The 16,623-nt window shown below is 59.9% G+C and overlaps 1 protein-coding gene across 5 annotated transcripts in view; it reads right to left on the bottom strand.

The window, feature by feature from the left end:
- Window positions 1-16,623, bottom strand: part of TBC1D22A (TBC1 domain family member 22A) — a 167,989-nt gene that overhangs the window by 76,096 nt on the left and 75,270 nt on the right. For all 5 annotated transcript variants that reach the window (XM_016126740.2, XM_036237691.1, XM_036237690.1 and 2 more), the window contains one exon: window positions 11,481-11,595. In XM_016126740.2, the coding sequence (XP_015982226.2) occupies window positions 11,481-11,595 (115 nt within the window). The remainder of the gene's footprint in view (window positions 1-11,480; window positions 11,596-16,623) is intronic.

Below are 16,623 nucleotides of genomic sequence, written 5' to 3'. Positions count from 1 at the left end.
TGCACGCGGCACGAGCGAGAAGACCCGTTTCACTTTGGGTTTTCTGCATGTGTCTGTCTAGTCTTCCCGACACCGTTTGTTGACAAGGCTTCTGGACCCCACGGCACGTCCTTGCCTCCTCTGTCATACACATCTGACCACATAGGCCACCGCTCGACATCTGGGCACCGCCCCTGCCTGAGGCCTGAGGCGCCCACCGAACCCCTCTGACACACAAGCCGGGCCCACAGTCAAAGGGGACCCAGAAGGACACCCGTCCCCGGAGGCCAGGCCTCTGACCGGGCAGGACCCGTCTGCGCCCACCAGGCCTTCGTGCCTCTCCTCCGCCGGCCATCGCACGGCGAGGCACCGGCTCTGCTGTCCTGACCCCACGGCCGCAGGGTCGCCCCAGGCACGAGCCCCCCGCAGGGCCCAGATTCTCAAAGGGAACACAGAAGGCAGATCACCAGAGGAGCAGGCTGCGGCGGTGAAGCGAGGGGCTGCGGAGCCAAGAAGACAGCTTTACGCAGACTGGAAGACACCGCGAGACAAAGCGAGGACCGGAAAGCGCAGCAAGCTCCACGCGCTGTGCCCGGCACCTCTGGGAGCAGCACGGAGGCGGGCAGGACGGGGAGCTGGGGAGCCGCGGCTCGGCGGACCCCTCCCAGGCCCGGGGCCCCGCCTGCGGGAAGGCCACGGCCTGGGCCAGGTTGCTTCGTCAGCCATGGTGTGGGGTCCTGCTGGAGGTCGAGCACGCACAAATGCTGGGAGCGGAGCTTGACGCGCCGGGAGAGGCCACCCCACGACGAGGACGAGTCGCTCCGGGCCTCCCTCCCTCCCAGCGACAGGGAAGGGGAGGGAGACGGGCCTTGGGCCCGGGCCCAGGTCTTGCAAGTTAACATATCACAGCACCAAGTTTTAAATTGGAAAAACCACCAGGCGACCTGCGACGCGCACACGGGCTCCGGCCCCGCAGAGCGAGTGGCCGGCCCGCGAAGCCATGGACTAGCTCTGCCTTCGGGGGCCCGGCCGCGTCTGGGCGGGCACAGTGCCCCTGCCAGCCCACCTGTCACTGCCCTGCAGAGCCGCCACTCCGGAAGGCTCTCCCACACGCCCGGGGACCACCAGGAGACGCCTCGCTGGCAGCTCCACGAAGCCACCGCACGCCATGAAAAACGATCGCTGTTCGTCAACTGCGTCCAATAAGTCCTTTTTATTTTTATGTATTTTAAGTCATTTTAAAAATGATTTACAGGATTAAGAATGAAAGCTAAAGAAAACTTTGTTAAAATTTCAATAAGATTTTAAGCATGAGGAACTTAATCTTCGCCCAGACTTTCCTAGTTTTGACGGTATGAGACGAGCCTCGTCCTCCGAAAGCAAAGAAGCGCGTCCTCGCCCACCCATGACTGGCCCGGGGCCCCTCCGGCACCGGAGACACCGACGGCAGGCCGGAGTCACCGCTCCATTTCCAGCCCGTTGTGACTTCTGCGCCGCCGAAACGATCCGGACTCCAGATCCCGAACGCGTCTCTGCCGAGCTCCGCCCGGGGGCTCCTGGCCCGTCCACGTGCCTTCAGAACGCGGTCTTTCTGGCCCGCTGCGGCGCACGACCCCGTGGGGAGAGGACGGCCGCCTGTGCTGCAGAGCGGCGGGGACGAGCAGACTGAGCCGCAGCCACACAGCCGCCGTCCCTTCCGCGTCCTCAGCTACCCTCCGGCCTCCCAACCGCCTCTTGAACACGCGCCGGCCTTCAGCACCGATCCATTCCCGACTAAGCCTGATCCCCGCCGCCACGCACCTCTTTAGCAGAAGGGGACGGTCGCCATCCTTGCCACGAAACACCATGGCGGGAGCCCCTGCTGTTGAACGAGGCGGATGAGAAACCGTGGGTCCCTCATGGCCCTGGAATCATGCCGCCCCCTCGCGGACGCCCGAGTCTGAGACCACCCTTCTCGCATCTCCGGCTAAGGACCCGCGGTCCGAGAACTCGCTTCTGTGAGCGATTTCGCCTCCACCAGCGGCATCTAGAAAGCAGCCCCCCTTTTCCCTGTGGCCTCCCCTGATCCGGCTGACAATGGCCCAGAGTCTTCCTCTGCCAAGTCTCCTCTCTTCATCATTATGAATAGAAAACAAAACCTTCTAAGTTCTCTACTGTGTTCAATAAAAGCTTTAAAACATAAAAACAGAAAGAAAAAACCGACACAAACGTCCCCAGACTTCCTTTATACCTTCTTGAAAGATAATGGGATCATTTGGGAAACACAATAAGAAAACTGAAGTATCATATAAAAGAGATGGTTTATTTCACTGCTACATAATTCTTCTAGATGATTCCATCTCTTATTCTTCAATTCTCATTATTTTAGTCTTTTTTTTTAACCAAAATTAGGAATAACTGATGAGTAATTATATAAATGATTCCTAGGAAGGTAAAACGGCAAAATGTTTTAGATACAGAAAGATATTAAAATCATTAAGATCTAATAATATGTATAAAAAGATCCAATGAACTATAAGGTAGATGCAAGATGGAAAAAATGTTATTGTATTTCGCAAAAATGAGTCGGTTTTCTCCTTGATCTCTGAAGAACAGAATAAAAGTCACCCGATATTGAACCTTACAAAGTTTGAGATGCTCAAACAGGAAACTCAAAAACCAAAGTTGGGGCAAATGGACGCTCAGGGGTCCTTTCCTCGAAACTAAGGGGAACAGAGCACACACCTGCAGCCCGGACAGAGCCCTCACCCCTCTCCACGAGTCCACCGAGGAACCCATCTGTCGCCCCGGCAAAGAAACCAGACGCTGCCTGTGAGGCGCGAGGCGCTCGCCCCGGGAGTGGCCCGCGTGCAGCCTGCCCATCTGCGGGGGCCTCTGGGGGTCTCCGGGAGCGGGCTTTTCGTTAGCAAGTCTGCGTCTACTTGGAGTCTGAAACTGGAAAGATCCCTCAGACCAAGGCGGGTGGCAGCCCCGCGGCTGGCTGACCGCCTCGTCCGGAGTTCCAGGAGCGCCCGCCATCAGCGCCGGCCTGTCTCATGCTCCGCTCTCTGGTGTCCGCAGGCTCGGTGGGTGACAGCAGCCATCGGGGCAGGACCCGGCCCCAGGCCCCGGCGAGCTCCTGACCGGAGAGGCTGTGCGGAGCGCCCGAAAGGGGAGGACACCCCTGCCGCGCCGCCTGGGGCGCCCTGTCCCACCGCCTGAGCCTGCCGCGCCCACCTCACCCCCTCTCGCCTGCCCGACGCCCAGGGTGCGCGCCTCCAGGGCCTCTGCTCGGTGCTCGAGGGAAGCCGGGGCAGTAATCCTGCCTGGCTTTCGTGTCTTTGGAGAAAACGATCCTGAAAAGAACGTCACTTGCTAGACCTGGTGACGGACGCTGACCGCGTGGACACAGGGATGGGGGGCTGACAGGGCTCGGGCAGAAAGCGAACTCTTCTGGACGGAGGAAACACAGGGAGCGAGCAGCAGTGGCGGCCACCGGACCAGCCACGCCCCAGCAAGACGGACAACGAGACAGGAGAGCCAGACTACACGAAAACCACTGCCTCGTGGCTCAGAAAGGTCGGCGAAAACGCCGTCTCCCTCCCGCCCTCTCGCCCGCCCCGCAGGCTCTACGACGGGCGCACACCTGGGGGGGGGAGGGGAGCCGCCCCGCATGGGGAGGAATCGCCCTCACTCCCGACATGCAGCATCCACGACGTTTACGCCAAGCCTGGGAAGCAGGAGCAATGGACCAGGGTCGCCCGCGGCAGCCTGGGGTCCTGAGGGCTCTGCGTCCCGCTCGCTCTGGCGGGTGGCAGCGGCGGGAGGGCCGGCCTGGCCGCGGCCAGCACCTGCCGGGCGGCCTCGCGGAGGGCAAGGGTCAGCTGGGGCGGCGGAGCCGGGCGCCGGATGAACGCGGGGGGTGCGCTGCGCCCTGCGCCTCCTGTGGGCTCACGGACGGCTGCACGCGGGACTCAGGAACAGCACCTCGCGACCCGAGAACACGGCGATCCTGGGCCACGAACCGGTCGGTGTGCGCGGGTCTTTCCTCCGAGCTCCACGCTGAACCGGAACCACAAAGCCACCCGCAGGCCACAGATCACATCGTGAGGCTCCCAACCAGACGCAGGCGACTGAAAAAGCAAAATTCCAACGGAATTTCTACGGATAAGAAAAAATACAGCGCGTAGCACGTAGAGCCAGGAACAGAGGAACGGGCGACCGCGGACAGGACACCGAGAGGCCCACTCCGCTCGCCGGCTGGCATGGGACGTGCCCGGGCCGCCTGCGGACTCTGCCGCAGCAGAGCCGCCTCCACAGGGCCCCACCAGGGCCCCGTACGCCGGCCCCTGGGCTGGCACGCTGCCCACGGGGGCTCTCGCCCGCACGGCGCGCGCTCTGCGGCTGCCCGGGACAGCGGCGGCCGCCAGACGGCGTCCCTCTCTGAGGAGCTGTGACACTTCCCCGGGGGCCTCGGGGTGCACAGTGCCTTGAGGAGGAACAGCGCCTGGCACGTGTGTAAGCACTTGTGTGCGTCTGTGTGTGTGTGTGTGTGTGTGTGTGTGTGTGTGTCAACCTGATGTATTTTGGTCTGAACACGATTCTGAGGGTTTTACACGACTCTGATGAAAACAAACACGCGGGGAGGCCGAAACGCAGGCGCGTCCCCGGTGAGCGCAGGCAAGAAATGCCCCACGCCCTCGAGACTGACCCCCTGAAGACACCCAAGGGGAGCTGGGGCTCGTGGGGCGGGCGGGCGACAGTCCTCACTCGCGCGTGGCTGCAGGACGGACATTCGAACGCCGTTCCGTAAACGAACCCGCAACCGTGGCCGACACCTAGCACGGCCCAGCTGCTGCCCCAGGAGTGCCTCTTGTGAGACCGCCTGGGGAGACGCTACTCCAAGACGCAACCGAGAAGTTCTCTGCAGAGCCGCCACGTGCGTCATCAACGACTGGGAAAAGAGGCCGCGCAGGGTCCCTCAGCGGCAGGCTGCCCGTCATCTCCCAAGGCCGCGACGGGCCCCGGCCTGGATGTGTGCGCCCCGAATCCATGCTGAAACCCTAACCCCGAAACGCACGCTCCCAGGAGCTGAGGCCATGAGGGTGGAGCCCTCACGAGTGGGGCTGGTGCCCTCCTCGGGGAGCGCACAGACCCGCGGAGCCCCCAGGCCCTCTGCCGCGGGAGGACGTGGCGGGAGCGTGCCAGCCACGGACCGGGGAGACCTCCGCCGGTGACCACGCCGCCACCCCGACCTCGCACTTCCGCGCCCAGGACTGTGAGGGAGGCTTGCTGCCGTAAGCTGCCAGGCCGTGCTATTTAGTCACAGCGGCGCAAACGGACCGAGACGGGGCCTCTGCTTCCTTTATGAACGGCTTTACTCAGACACGATGCACATAGCTCACAGTGCAGCCACTTAAAGTGGCTTTCGCTATATTCACTAGGTTGTGCACCTATCACCATGAGCTAATCATAGAACGTCTTGTCCCCTCCTCCCCCCTCCCCAAAGAAACCCTGTACCCATTACAAGTCGATCCTCGACCCCTCCCATTCTGGCCCCAAGCCACGAGCGGCCACCGACCTAAGGTCTGGCTCTACCGATCTGCCTACTCGGGACGTTCCATACAGACGGACCCAGGCCCGTGTGGCCTTCCGGGCCTGGCGTCCTGCACTCGGCGCGAAGGTTTCGGGGTTCGCCCAGGGCCGCACTCCTTTCTACTGCTGAGGGAGACCCCGCCGTGCGGCTGCTTAACCCTTTGCTTACTCACCGCCCACGCACGTCCGGGTGGGCGCCTGGTTCCCGCTGGCTGCGGCGAACGGCGCCCCGATGAACCTCCCGTGCGCGCTTGCGCGGGCTCGCCCAGAAACTGCGCCTACCCCGCCGCCCCCGTTTACCTCCCCCCACTGCCACAGGCTACGCCGACGCCACCACGTCCTTGCCAGCGCCGGCCACTGCTCCACGGTCCCCATTCTGACGGAAGCGCGTCCCGTGGAGGCGACGTGCCTCTCCGGGGACCGGGCCGCCTCACTGCTGGTTAATGACGCCACGAGCCCTCGGTGGGCTTGCTGGCCACCTGCGCACCTTCGCTGGTTACCCACCGTTAGTCACGCTTCCTGCGTCGGGGGACCGCCTCGCACGTCACAGGCGTAAACCTCTTCGGATTTATGACCTGCTGAGGTTCCCGCCCGCCCCGCAGACTTCTTTTTGAGAGCATCGCTTACAGCACAAAAGTTTTATTCCGACATGGTCCGAACTGCCAATTTTCCCTTCCGTCACTTGTTTCCGGTGTCATCCCTAAGAAACCACGGCCTGACCCAGGTCACGAGGGTTCACGCCTGCGCTTTCACGCGCGAGTCTCCCATCGGGCCCGTGATTCCTCCCACTCCCGTCTGTGGGGAGCAGGAGGGAGCCCCCCCTTCCTGCACACTGCTGTCTCGTTGCCACAGCGCCATCTGTTGAAAAAGACCACTTCCCTGCTGAACAGTCCTGGCATCCTCGCCAAAAATCAACTGGCCACGGAAACGAAGGTTTACTGCTGGACTCTCGATGCTCCTCCACTGATCGCGCGTCATGTCCCTCCCGTTGCCAGAAGGACACTCCCACGGCTACCGTAGCTTTGCGACAGGCGTTGATACCGTGAAGTGTCGCTCTCTTCAGGGGTGCCGTGGCTCTTCTGGGGCCCTTGAATTGCCGCAGGAACTTAAAGACAAACTTGTCGGTTTCTGCCCATCAGCCGGCGACGGTTGTGACCGGGACCGCAGTGAGTCTTTGTTCACGCCAGTTTGGGGAAGGCTGCCGTGCTGACCCTGAGCCCGTCAATGCTGGGAGTCTCTCCATTTGCTTGAGTCTTCCTCAGCAGCTTTCAAGGACGTTCTGTAGTTCTGAGTACAAATCTTACACTTTCCTTCTGCTAAATGTATACCTATTTTATTCATTCTGATGCTATTATAAATGGAATTGCTTTCATAGTTTCGTTTTTGGATCGCACGTAGCAGGCGTATAGAAATACGACTGATTTCTGCACCTTGGCCTCCCAGTCCACAGCCCTGCTGAACTCGCCGATGAGCTCTCGTGGACCTTTCAGTGGATTCCCTTGAAATCTCTGTGCACGAGATCACGTCGCCTGCAGAGAGAGGTAGTTTTTCTTCTTCCTTCCGCCGTGGATGCCTTTCGCGTCATCTTCTCACGCGACTGCCCCGGCCAGAGCCAGCAGGACGCTGACCGGAAACGGAGCAGCAGGCGCCCTTGTCTTTCTCCCACTGAGGAGAAAAGCGGCCAGCCTTTCCCATGAAGCACAATGTTAACTGCAGGTTCTTCATGGACGCTCTTTATTAGAGAGGAAGTTCTTTCTATTCCTAGCTTGTCGAGTGCTTTTATCACGAAAGGGTGTTGAATTTTGTCAAACTCATTTTCTGTGTCCACTGAGATAACTACGTGGTTTCGGCCCTTTATGCTGTTAACACGGTGTATCGCATTCACGGATGTTGACTGAATTCCCGGTATAAATCCCACTTGTCATGATGCCTAATCCTTTTACTATGCTGCTGCATGCCCTGTGCTGGTGTTCTGTCGAGGACTGTCACGGCTCTCTCCACAAGCACTACTAATTAGTTTGTGGTGTGTCACATTTCAGTATCAGGATAACACTGGCCTCACGGAGGCTTTGAAAACTTTTCCCTTTCTGCTGCTTTTGGAAGAGTTCGTGAAGGTGTTAATCTTCTGCTAAACAGGCAATACAGTTCACCAGTGAAGCCGTCTCATTCCAGGCTTTTCTTTGTGGGTATTTTTTAAATTATTAATTCAATCTCTGACATACATTGCTCCTATGTTTGTCCATATAGATGCTAACAGATGATAGATTAGATAGATGATTGATAGACGGATGGATGAATAGACAGATAGATGATAGACAGATAGACAGACAGACAGATAGACAGAGATAGAGATTGTAAGGAAGAGGTTCACACAGTTACAGGGACTGGCAAGTCTGAAGCCTGCAGGATCGGTCAGCGGGCTGGAAACTCAGGCTTTGTGTCTCAAGGAGAAGTTCTCCTTCCTCAGGGGATCCAGTCTTCGAGCTTAAGGCCTCCAAGTGATTAGATGAGACCCACCCACACATGCAAAGTAATTTGCTTTATTCAAAGACTACGCACTTAAGTGTTAATTGCATCTAAAATATACCTTCACGGCAGCGTCTAGACTGGTGGTTGACCCAACAAGTGGGCCCATAGCTCTGTCAAGTTGTTACGAAATTAATTATCACAGGTAATTCGTGTCTAACTACGAAAATCTCCATTTCACCAACGTTAGCTCGTCTGGAGAGTTGTTCACGGCGTTCCATCGAGGCTGTTTATTGCTAAAATCACTCGCAGGCTCGCTAATCTGAGTCTTCTCTCTTTCTTCCCAGTCTAGCTGAAGGTCTGTCAATGTTGCTGACAGCGTCAAAGAACCAACTTTGGTTCGGCCGATTTTCTATGTTGTTTTTCTCTTCTCTGTTTCATTTACTTCTGTTCCAGTCTGTATTTCCTTCCATCTGTTTTGCCTTTAGGTTGTTCTTTTTCCAGTTTCTGAAACTGAAAAGCTACTGCTTTGAGATGTCCCCCTCAACACGGTGATGCACGACCATGAGCTCCTCCCGGTGCATGGCTTCGGCTGCACCCCAAGGTTCCGGCACGCTGTGTGTCCACTGTCACTCGTCTCCAGGTAGTTCCCATTTCCCTTGTAACTTCTCCTGATACACTGTTTGGCCCATGGTTGTATTCCAAAACGTCCACATATTTGTCAGTTTCTTCAACTTTCCTTCTAACTTGATGTCACGTGGTAAGAGAACACACTCTGTATGACTGGCATCCTTTCCAGAGTGCAGAGACTTGTCCGACACAGGAATGGGGAGTGACCACTACTCAGGGGTCTGTGGTTTCTTTTTAGGATGAAGAAAACATTACAGAATTAAACTGGGGTGATGGCTGCACTACCGTGTGATTCTTCTAAAAACCACTGAATTTTTCGCTCCAGCTGGGTGAGTTTCGGGGTGTGTAAACTACGTCTTAAATGAAGCTGTTTTAAAGGAGTGACAGTTACCGCTGACGGAGGGCAGGGGGACCCACTGTGCCCACAGCCAGACGGTGGGCCCTGGGCTTCATCGTGTGGCCCCGTTAACCTATGTGGAAACTTCCCGTTAAAAAGTTCCTGAAGATAGAGTTGGGGGGGGGGGGGACGGGTGAAAGGAGTCGAAGGACACGAACGTCCGGGGGTGGGACGAGTCCTGGCGCGGTGACGACCGGCGTGGCGACGGCGCCAACGATCGGCTGACGAGCGCTGCAACTTGAAAGTTGCTAAGAAAACAGATCTCCTAAAGTCTCATCACGAGAAACAAACCGCAGCTACCTGTGGTGACAGATGGTAACCAGACTTACCATGGTGAGCGATGTGCAGTACACACACGTATCGCGTCATTACGCTGTGCACCCGAAACTAACGACGTCGTACGTCAATGACACCCCAATAAACAGCGGGCTCAGGGAGGCTGTGAGCCGGTGGGCCGCTCCGCCCACGCCTCCCCAGGAAGGAACCCCATCCTGCCACTCCTGCAGGAGGGGCGTTCGGCTCATGTCACACCTGACTCGCCGCCATTCTTCAGCCCACGCTTGGCAGGTCACCAAAAACACACTGTCGAAACCCCGGGGCGACGTCCAGTCTGCAGGCCGGCGGCGCTGAGCCCTGCTGGCCACTCCCTCCTCAACACTGCCTCGCCTCAGCTTCTGTGACATCACTTCCCGGCCTCTGGAGCCACTTCGCCCCGCTTCCGGCCCACGAGCCGCCATGGTGCCCCGGGCACGCGCGCCCCTCGGGCAGGCTCCTCTGCGGCTGCCCGTCCAGGGGGCCGGAGGGCAGGGAGGGCAGCTCAGCTGGCAGGCCATGTGGCCCTGGCTTGTGCCCTCTCCCTTTCCTTCCCTGGGGCATGGCCCTAAGGGGTCCACAGTGCTGCCACTTAGAGTGCAGAAAAGCCACAGGCGGAGGTGACAGAGACGCAATGCGAGGGCCACAGTGTCCACAGCAGCATCCCCGACACGCGGCGTGGCTGATGCGCGCTCTAAGCGCGCAGATTCACTCACTCAGGCGTCACAGTGACCAAGCAGAGGCGGCGGATGCACTGCACCCCATGGCAGGGCCACGAGGCCCCACGCACCGGGCAGGCCCCGGCAGGGCGGGTCTTCAGCCCCGGGGCCCTCGGTGAGGCACCATGGCCTGAACTGATGTCCAGACTGCCTAGCAGAGCGAGCCATGCACCCCCAGACGGAACGGCCCCCATTTTGAGGTCCTCAAGCCAAACGCAATCGCACCTCGTGGACCAGGACACACTGACGAGGGACAGGCCCGGGCACCGTCCTCCGCCGCCCGCGGTGAGCAGCGCGCGCAGGACATCCTTCCCACCTGCCCGGCCCGCCTCCCTGGGCGCGCACCCTGTGGCACCGCGCCCCCCGCGCCCCGTGGCGGCGCAGCGGTCAGGACAGACGTGTACACCGCGGTCACTAACCGGTCCGTTTAACTCAGAAGGGCAATTCTCTAACCACACACAGCCGCCCCGCCACCCGTGGCCCGGGATCGCCACGGGCATTTCCTCTTCCGACCGGCCACCGAGCGAGGGGCGCAGCGGCACCGGCCCCCAGGCCAGTGGGGCGAGCGCGTGCGCTCCGCGGTTGCCTAGCAAAGAGGAGCCGACCCGAGATCACAGTGGGAAGAGAAGCATGGGGGGGGGATAAACGCGCTGACTGGCGACCGACGCCCTGGAGGACGCCCCCCCCCCTGCGCACTGCGCCCCGAGGCGACCACAGGCTGCGACGGCTGCGCACGAAGCCCGCCTCTGCGGGTCGCCCTGCGTCCCCACGGGACCAGGAAGGAGATGCCCCACTTACGTTACCAGCATTTTTTAAACATAAAATATGTTCAAAACAGGAAGTTAAATTACACTTGGCTGCTGTAACATAAATGGGAAAAAAAAAAAAAAACAGTAAAGAGAAACAGCAAAACGCAACCGAAACCTCCATTAAACCAATTACTTTGCATGTAACTAATATTCCCATAAAATTAAATGTTGCTCGTGCATCAGAAGCAGAAAGGTGATGAAATGCTGCAGAAATGCAATTAAAGATTATTCCGTTTTTACCTCGTAAGCAAAACATTCAGCTAATATTCTATTACCTTAACCTTAGCCATTCAGACCTGAACCGGTAAAGCCAGCGCTGTCGGCCATTAGAATGAAACTACACCCCCAAACACAGTGCTCCTCGTGCATTATTAAAAGCGAGATATTAATAATAATAATAACTGCATCCCAATGACTTCGGCACTGGGCCACGTGGATTTAAAGACTTTTTTAACGCTGACGCCAACGAGAACACTATTACTCTCTATTATTCACTACCATTAATTACGTTAAACTCAACAGCAATTTTCAATATTGGTATAATTATGCAGAGTGAGGTCCCTGAAGTTCACGGTTAATGTGGTGAGATCTTACCTATGTGTTCGCAGATGAAGACTACAAAGAAAGGAGTGACGAGGTCGTTTATCCCCTGAACATATCCACTGGCGGGGTGGCGTATCGCCCATATGAACAATATCCTTTCAAAAATCTGAAAGAGAATTGAACAGGTGGTAAGAAAAAAAGTAAACACATCAGAAACTTTAAAACGTATGCACTCTTTTACTTAAAACGTGGGCTTTTTTCACTGTTGCTAATATTAAAATACAATTACAAATAAATATCATTTGTTGTTTAACTTTCTCATAAAATTCCAATTCTCTTATTTTTTTATTGACACACAAGCAACAGGCGCTATTTCGGCAACTCCTGGGATCAGTCCTGCCCCGCAAGCTGGCTCGCACCACAGGGCCTCGCTCCCTGCCAGGCCCTCGGGCAGCGCGTGCAGACAGCTGCTGGGGACCGGGTCAGGTGCCAGCAGCACCTGGCCTCTCAGGGGACGGAGGAAGAGAGCGGAGGAGGGCCGGAGGGAGGGAGGTAGAGGGACAGGCAGGTGGGTGGACGGACGCAGGGCTGAATGGGTGCGTGGATGGGTGGGTGGGTAGATGCGGGCATGGCGGGTGGGTGGGCGGGTGGATGGGTGGATGAATGGGTGGGTGGATGGGTGGGCGGATGCATACATGGATGCTCTGAATTTCCGTTGTAAGGTAAATTGACTTTTTTTAATTGAGGTATAATTGACATATAACATTATGTTAGTTTTGAGTGTACAATGTAACAATTCAATACCTGTACATACTGGGAAATGAACACCATTGTGTGTCTAGTTGACATTTTCACCACAGTTACGAATGTTTTCTTGCAATAAGGATTTTTAAGATCTCCTCTCTCGGCAGCTTTGAAATATGCGAAGCAGCATTGCTATGAGAGTTGCCGGCTGTGCGTCCCGTCCCCAGGACGTATTTAATTCTGACCCCCTTCGCCCCCCCCCCCCGCCCCATCTGCATGGACCACCACCAGTCTGCGCTCTGCATCCCTGAACTCCGGTGTTGTTTTTTGAAACTGATACTTTTTAACCACTGGGAAGCAATCGCCATCCAGGAGGGACTCAAGCCCTCCCATCACACGCACGCCCCCGACACTCACCGTCCCGGCCACGAACGTGGGCGTCACCTCAGCCTCTTCTCTTTGCCCGCGGCACCCCCGTACAACTGCCCCCTCCTCTACTCAGAAAGCTACTCCGCCAAGGTGCACACGACCCCATCACCCGACCCCACGCACGCCCACGGGGCTCCGGCCTCCACTCCCCCGACCCGGGGAGCCCCGAGTGTGCGGCACCGCACCCAGGCCTCCCTTGCAAACGCCGCTGCATCCCTACCAACACCCCGAAGTACGGCGGCGCCTGTGTCGTGGGTCCCCCCACCCCCGGTCACCACCCCCCGGCATCTAGAGCCTCTCGGCGCGGGGCCCTCGGCCGACCAGTGGCCGCGGCCCAGTTCCCGCCCGAGGACGGCACAGGCTGGCGCCGCTCGCGAGGGATGACCATCCAGGCCGGCACCTGTAACGGCACCTGACACGTCTGCTGACGAGTAGCCGTGCACGTGGGGGTGTCCAGACGCAGCTCTCATGCTACGCCGGTGGTTTTCTGGAAGGAGCTGACAAACGTGACCGGAAGACCAAGATCGCACGACGGCGGCACTGCGGGGGGCCGCGCGTCCCAGCGCTCAGTGGCTGACGGCGCTGCACACGGGCACCGCCGCCCTCCCCGAAGCCGGAGGCTGCGCTCGAAGCCAGCGCCACGGGCGGCGCCGCGGACGGCCCGCGAGGACGGACCAGGAGGCAGGATGCAGGGCAACGCACTCACACCTGCCCCCAACCAAGCCAGCTGCAGGTCCCAGGCCTCCGAGGCTGCCGTCGTGGCCGGCCCCCAGGCCCCCACGCCTGCCGTCGCGGGCCGGCCCCCAGGCCCCCACGCCTGCCGTCGCGGGCCGGCCCCCAGGCCCCCACGCCTGCCGTCGCGGGCCGGCCCCCAGGCCTAGGCATCGTGTTCAGCCAGCTGAGGGCCCACCACCACGCACAGAACACGGAGAGGCCACCAATCTAAGGTGGCAGGTGGAAGCCAATCCTGTAGAAGCAGCAGGCAGATCGGCCTTGCCTGGACTCCCCTCGAGGAAAACGCTCCATTAACCGACCGTGATCGTGCAGCAAAGATGCCACACGAAGACCGTCAGGTGACACCGGGAGACCAGGACCCCAGACGGGTGGAGGACCCTGAGTCCTGCCCCGCCCTCGGGCCTAGGAGGACCTGCGGGGGGCGGGGGGGCAGACCCCAGCACCCCGCCCCAACAGCCCCGGGACTCACACGTGCTGGCCACACCTCAGCTCCCGCCACGGGGACCTCGGAGCCAAGACCACACAGCGGCCCTCGCCTGCCCGCTGAAGATTCCTCTCCCCGCTGCCATGCCCACTCCCCGAGCCCTGCTGCGGGAAGAGGGGTGCTAGCGGTGGGGCAGGAAACGCGCCCCTGGCCTCCGGCCCGGGAGGCAGGGCGGCCGCAGGACACGGGGCGCAGACCCCGCGCCTCGCCGCTCGCCCGCCCACTGCCGGCAGCAGATCGCGGACACCAGCACGGCCCAGGCTGATGGACGGACCGCACCCCACAGCCCCCACCCCGCGGCCCCCACCCCGCGGCCCCCACCCCACAGCTGCCCTCAGCACCAGGCGCAGCTGCGAGGGGCGGGGCTCCTTTCCCCTGACTGCGGTTTACTCCTCCTATTGTCTTAAATTAGCTCCTACGAGTTTGTGTATTAGCTCGTGGGTTCTCAGGACTTAGAGTTTGAGATTTTAGTTTCTCTCGAATGCAGGCCCTTTTTGCAAGTGAGGGGCACAGGCGAGCGAAGGCGGCCGAGGCCCTGGGGATCCAGGCCCCGTCCTTCGACCTTCGGCAGGATGCCGTGATGCGGGGCGCCAACGGCAGGTGCCGAACTCCAAGGAACAGCCGCTTATCTCCCTTTTTTCTCAGGAAACAGCCAAAAGTCCAGTCCTTAAAGGCGCCATGTACAGAATATCTTGGTCCGAATTACATGCCAACCTGTTGAGGAACCGGTCAGAGCTGGCCAGGGAATGGTGAACAGAGAAAGTGTTTACGTTTCGAAAACGTGCTCTACTGTTTAAAAAATTCCTGGTTGCAGTTAATAAGGAAGCAAGTAGAGAAACACCACAGACGCCCCCGCGCTGGCGCCTGACTCTGCTGAGGTCCCCCACGCTGCCCCCCGACACGGCGTGAGGCGTGAGCCGGGGAGCCAGACTCTAGGCGTTTTCCACGCACTCCGTAACGGGAACCCCGACATGCTGCGTCCTCCCGAGTGCCACGAGAACGAAGTGACAATGGAGACTATTTATAAAAGCGTGGCGGCGGCGGCACCCCCACTACGGGACAACCCCCCGCTTCTCCGCACACTTCACACTGCAGCTCCCCAGGAGACGGGCTCCCGTGGAAACCCTGTCAGGAGCTCTTGCCTGGGGCAGGAGATGGAAAACAGAGCTCGCCCTAATTAGCTGACGGGGAGCTCAGCCAAGTCTTTGGGGAGGACCCACAAGCCCATCGGCAAACCGCAGAGTCCTCAGCCCTCGGCGTCCCGGGGCTCAGTCCCACCTGACGCTCCTCAGGGCGGAGGTGGGTGCTTGTCGCCCTGGGAGCGGCCCTGGGAGCCTCGCCAATCATCGGGAGGCCCAGTCTGCCGCACCCCCACACGGCCCACCAGCAGCGGGGAGCCCATGACAGAGAATGAGCCAAACCTGGCCCTGGAGCACGCACTTGGCCCCCGACACGAGGCCTCAGGAGGGCTTCTCTTCACCTTTAGTAGCCTGGGTCTCATGCCGTCGGGGAGGAAGGAAGTGTCCACAGCCTGCAGCTGGAGCCGCTGCTCTGTCCCCGACGGTCAACGTAGCCATCTTCTGTGCTGGGAGCACCCCTTCACGCGACTCCTGGGGCTCCAGCAGCCAGGCCGGTAGGAGACGGCATCGGCACATGACGGCACGGCCGCGGTCGGGGTGCCGTGCCGGGCCGCCTGCGTGCCGACAGCTCGCTCACGGCTGGCAGCAGAGGCGCCCCCGCCCTCCCGGCACCCCTCACCTCGCCGGCGGTGCCTGTGCTTGGAAACCACACCCCCTCGTACCCACCGTGGTCTCAGCTGCCGAGCACCATGAAAAACTCCTCCCAGGTGGCGCAAAGGGTCGCCGTGGGCCCAGGGCACCGCCGCCTCCCCGCCCCCCTCAGGAAGAGCCCGACCTCACGGCCCTCGGCACACTGCGCAACGAGGCCCCTGAAGACTCGCGCTGAAACGTTCTGCCCTCCCAGCACCCTTCACCACCGCGCCCCCCGGGGCGGCACCGCGACCGCGAGGGCGTTGGACAGCATCTCTGGAATCACGTGGCTGTTTGATCGCGAACACAATGAGCTCTGCACCAGACGGCACTGAGGCCTCGTCATCAGGCGGCGGGACCCCTGAGCCGGACCAAACCCCTGGCAGCCACTGCACCAAGAACGCATCGAGCCGTTCTCGGCTTTTGCTCCCAGGCTGGCAAGAAAACATCACAAAGGGGTGATCGGGGACCCTTCTCCAAACAGGCGTTTCCAAAGCACTAACAACGTGGCACTTCAAGGAGACGCGCTCTAAGCCGGGGCTCCCCTGGGTCCCTGCTCCTCCAGGCAGGTGGGGGGCAGGCGCTTCCTCCCCCGGCTTCTCCCACCCCAGGCCCCGCCACTCACCCCAACCGCCGCCCTAGTCCCAACTGAAAAGGAAACCGGAGAGGACTCTGCTGGAGGACGCCGGCCGCCTCCCTCCGCACCGAGGGCACCTCACAGGGACGGCACCGGGGAGGCAGCCCCTGCACGGGAGAGCAGGCTGCCAGCCACGCCGAGACCCCTCGGAGCGGAGAGCTCTCAGCAGTCCCCGCGTCAACAGGAAGAGCCAACGGGTCACCAAAATCAAGGGCCAAACGCCAGAGGAGCCAAGCCAGGAGCCCGGGAGGGGAGGCCGGCCAGTGCCAGGCAGAAGGCAGCTGGGCCTGTGGGCTGGGAGCCCACCCCCTACCCTTCCTGCAGGGCCTCCGCCCCCAAAGACGGTACCTGGTCTCCCGCGAGCCCCACCCTGGCCTGGGCCGCCTGCCCGCGGGG

This window comes from Rousettus aegyptiacus, unplaced genomic scaffold (genome assembly GCF_014176215.1).
Source record: "Rousettus aegyptiacus isolate mRouAeg1 unplaced genomic scaffold, mRouAeg1.p scaffold_m13_p_2, whole genome shotgun sequence".
Lineage (NCBI taxonomy): Eukaryota > Metazoa > Chordata > Mammalia > Chiroptera > Pteropodidae > Rousettus > Rousettus aegyptiacus.
Note: the sequence above shows the minus strand (reverse complement) of the source record. Positions and strands in the feature narration are given on the sequence as shown.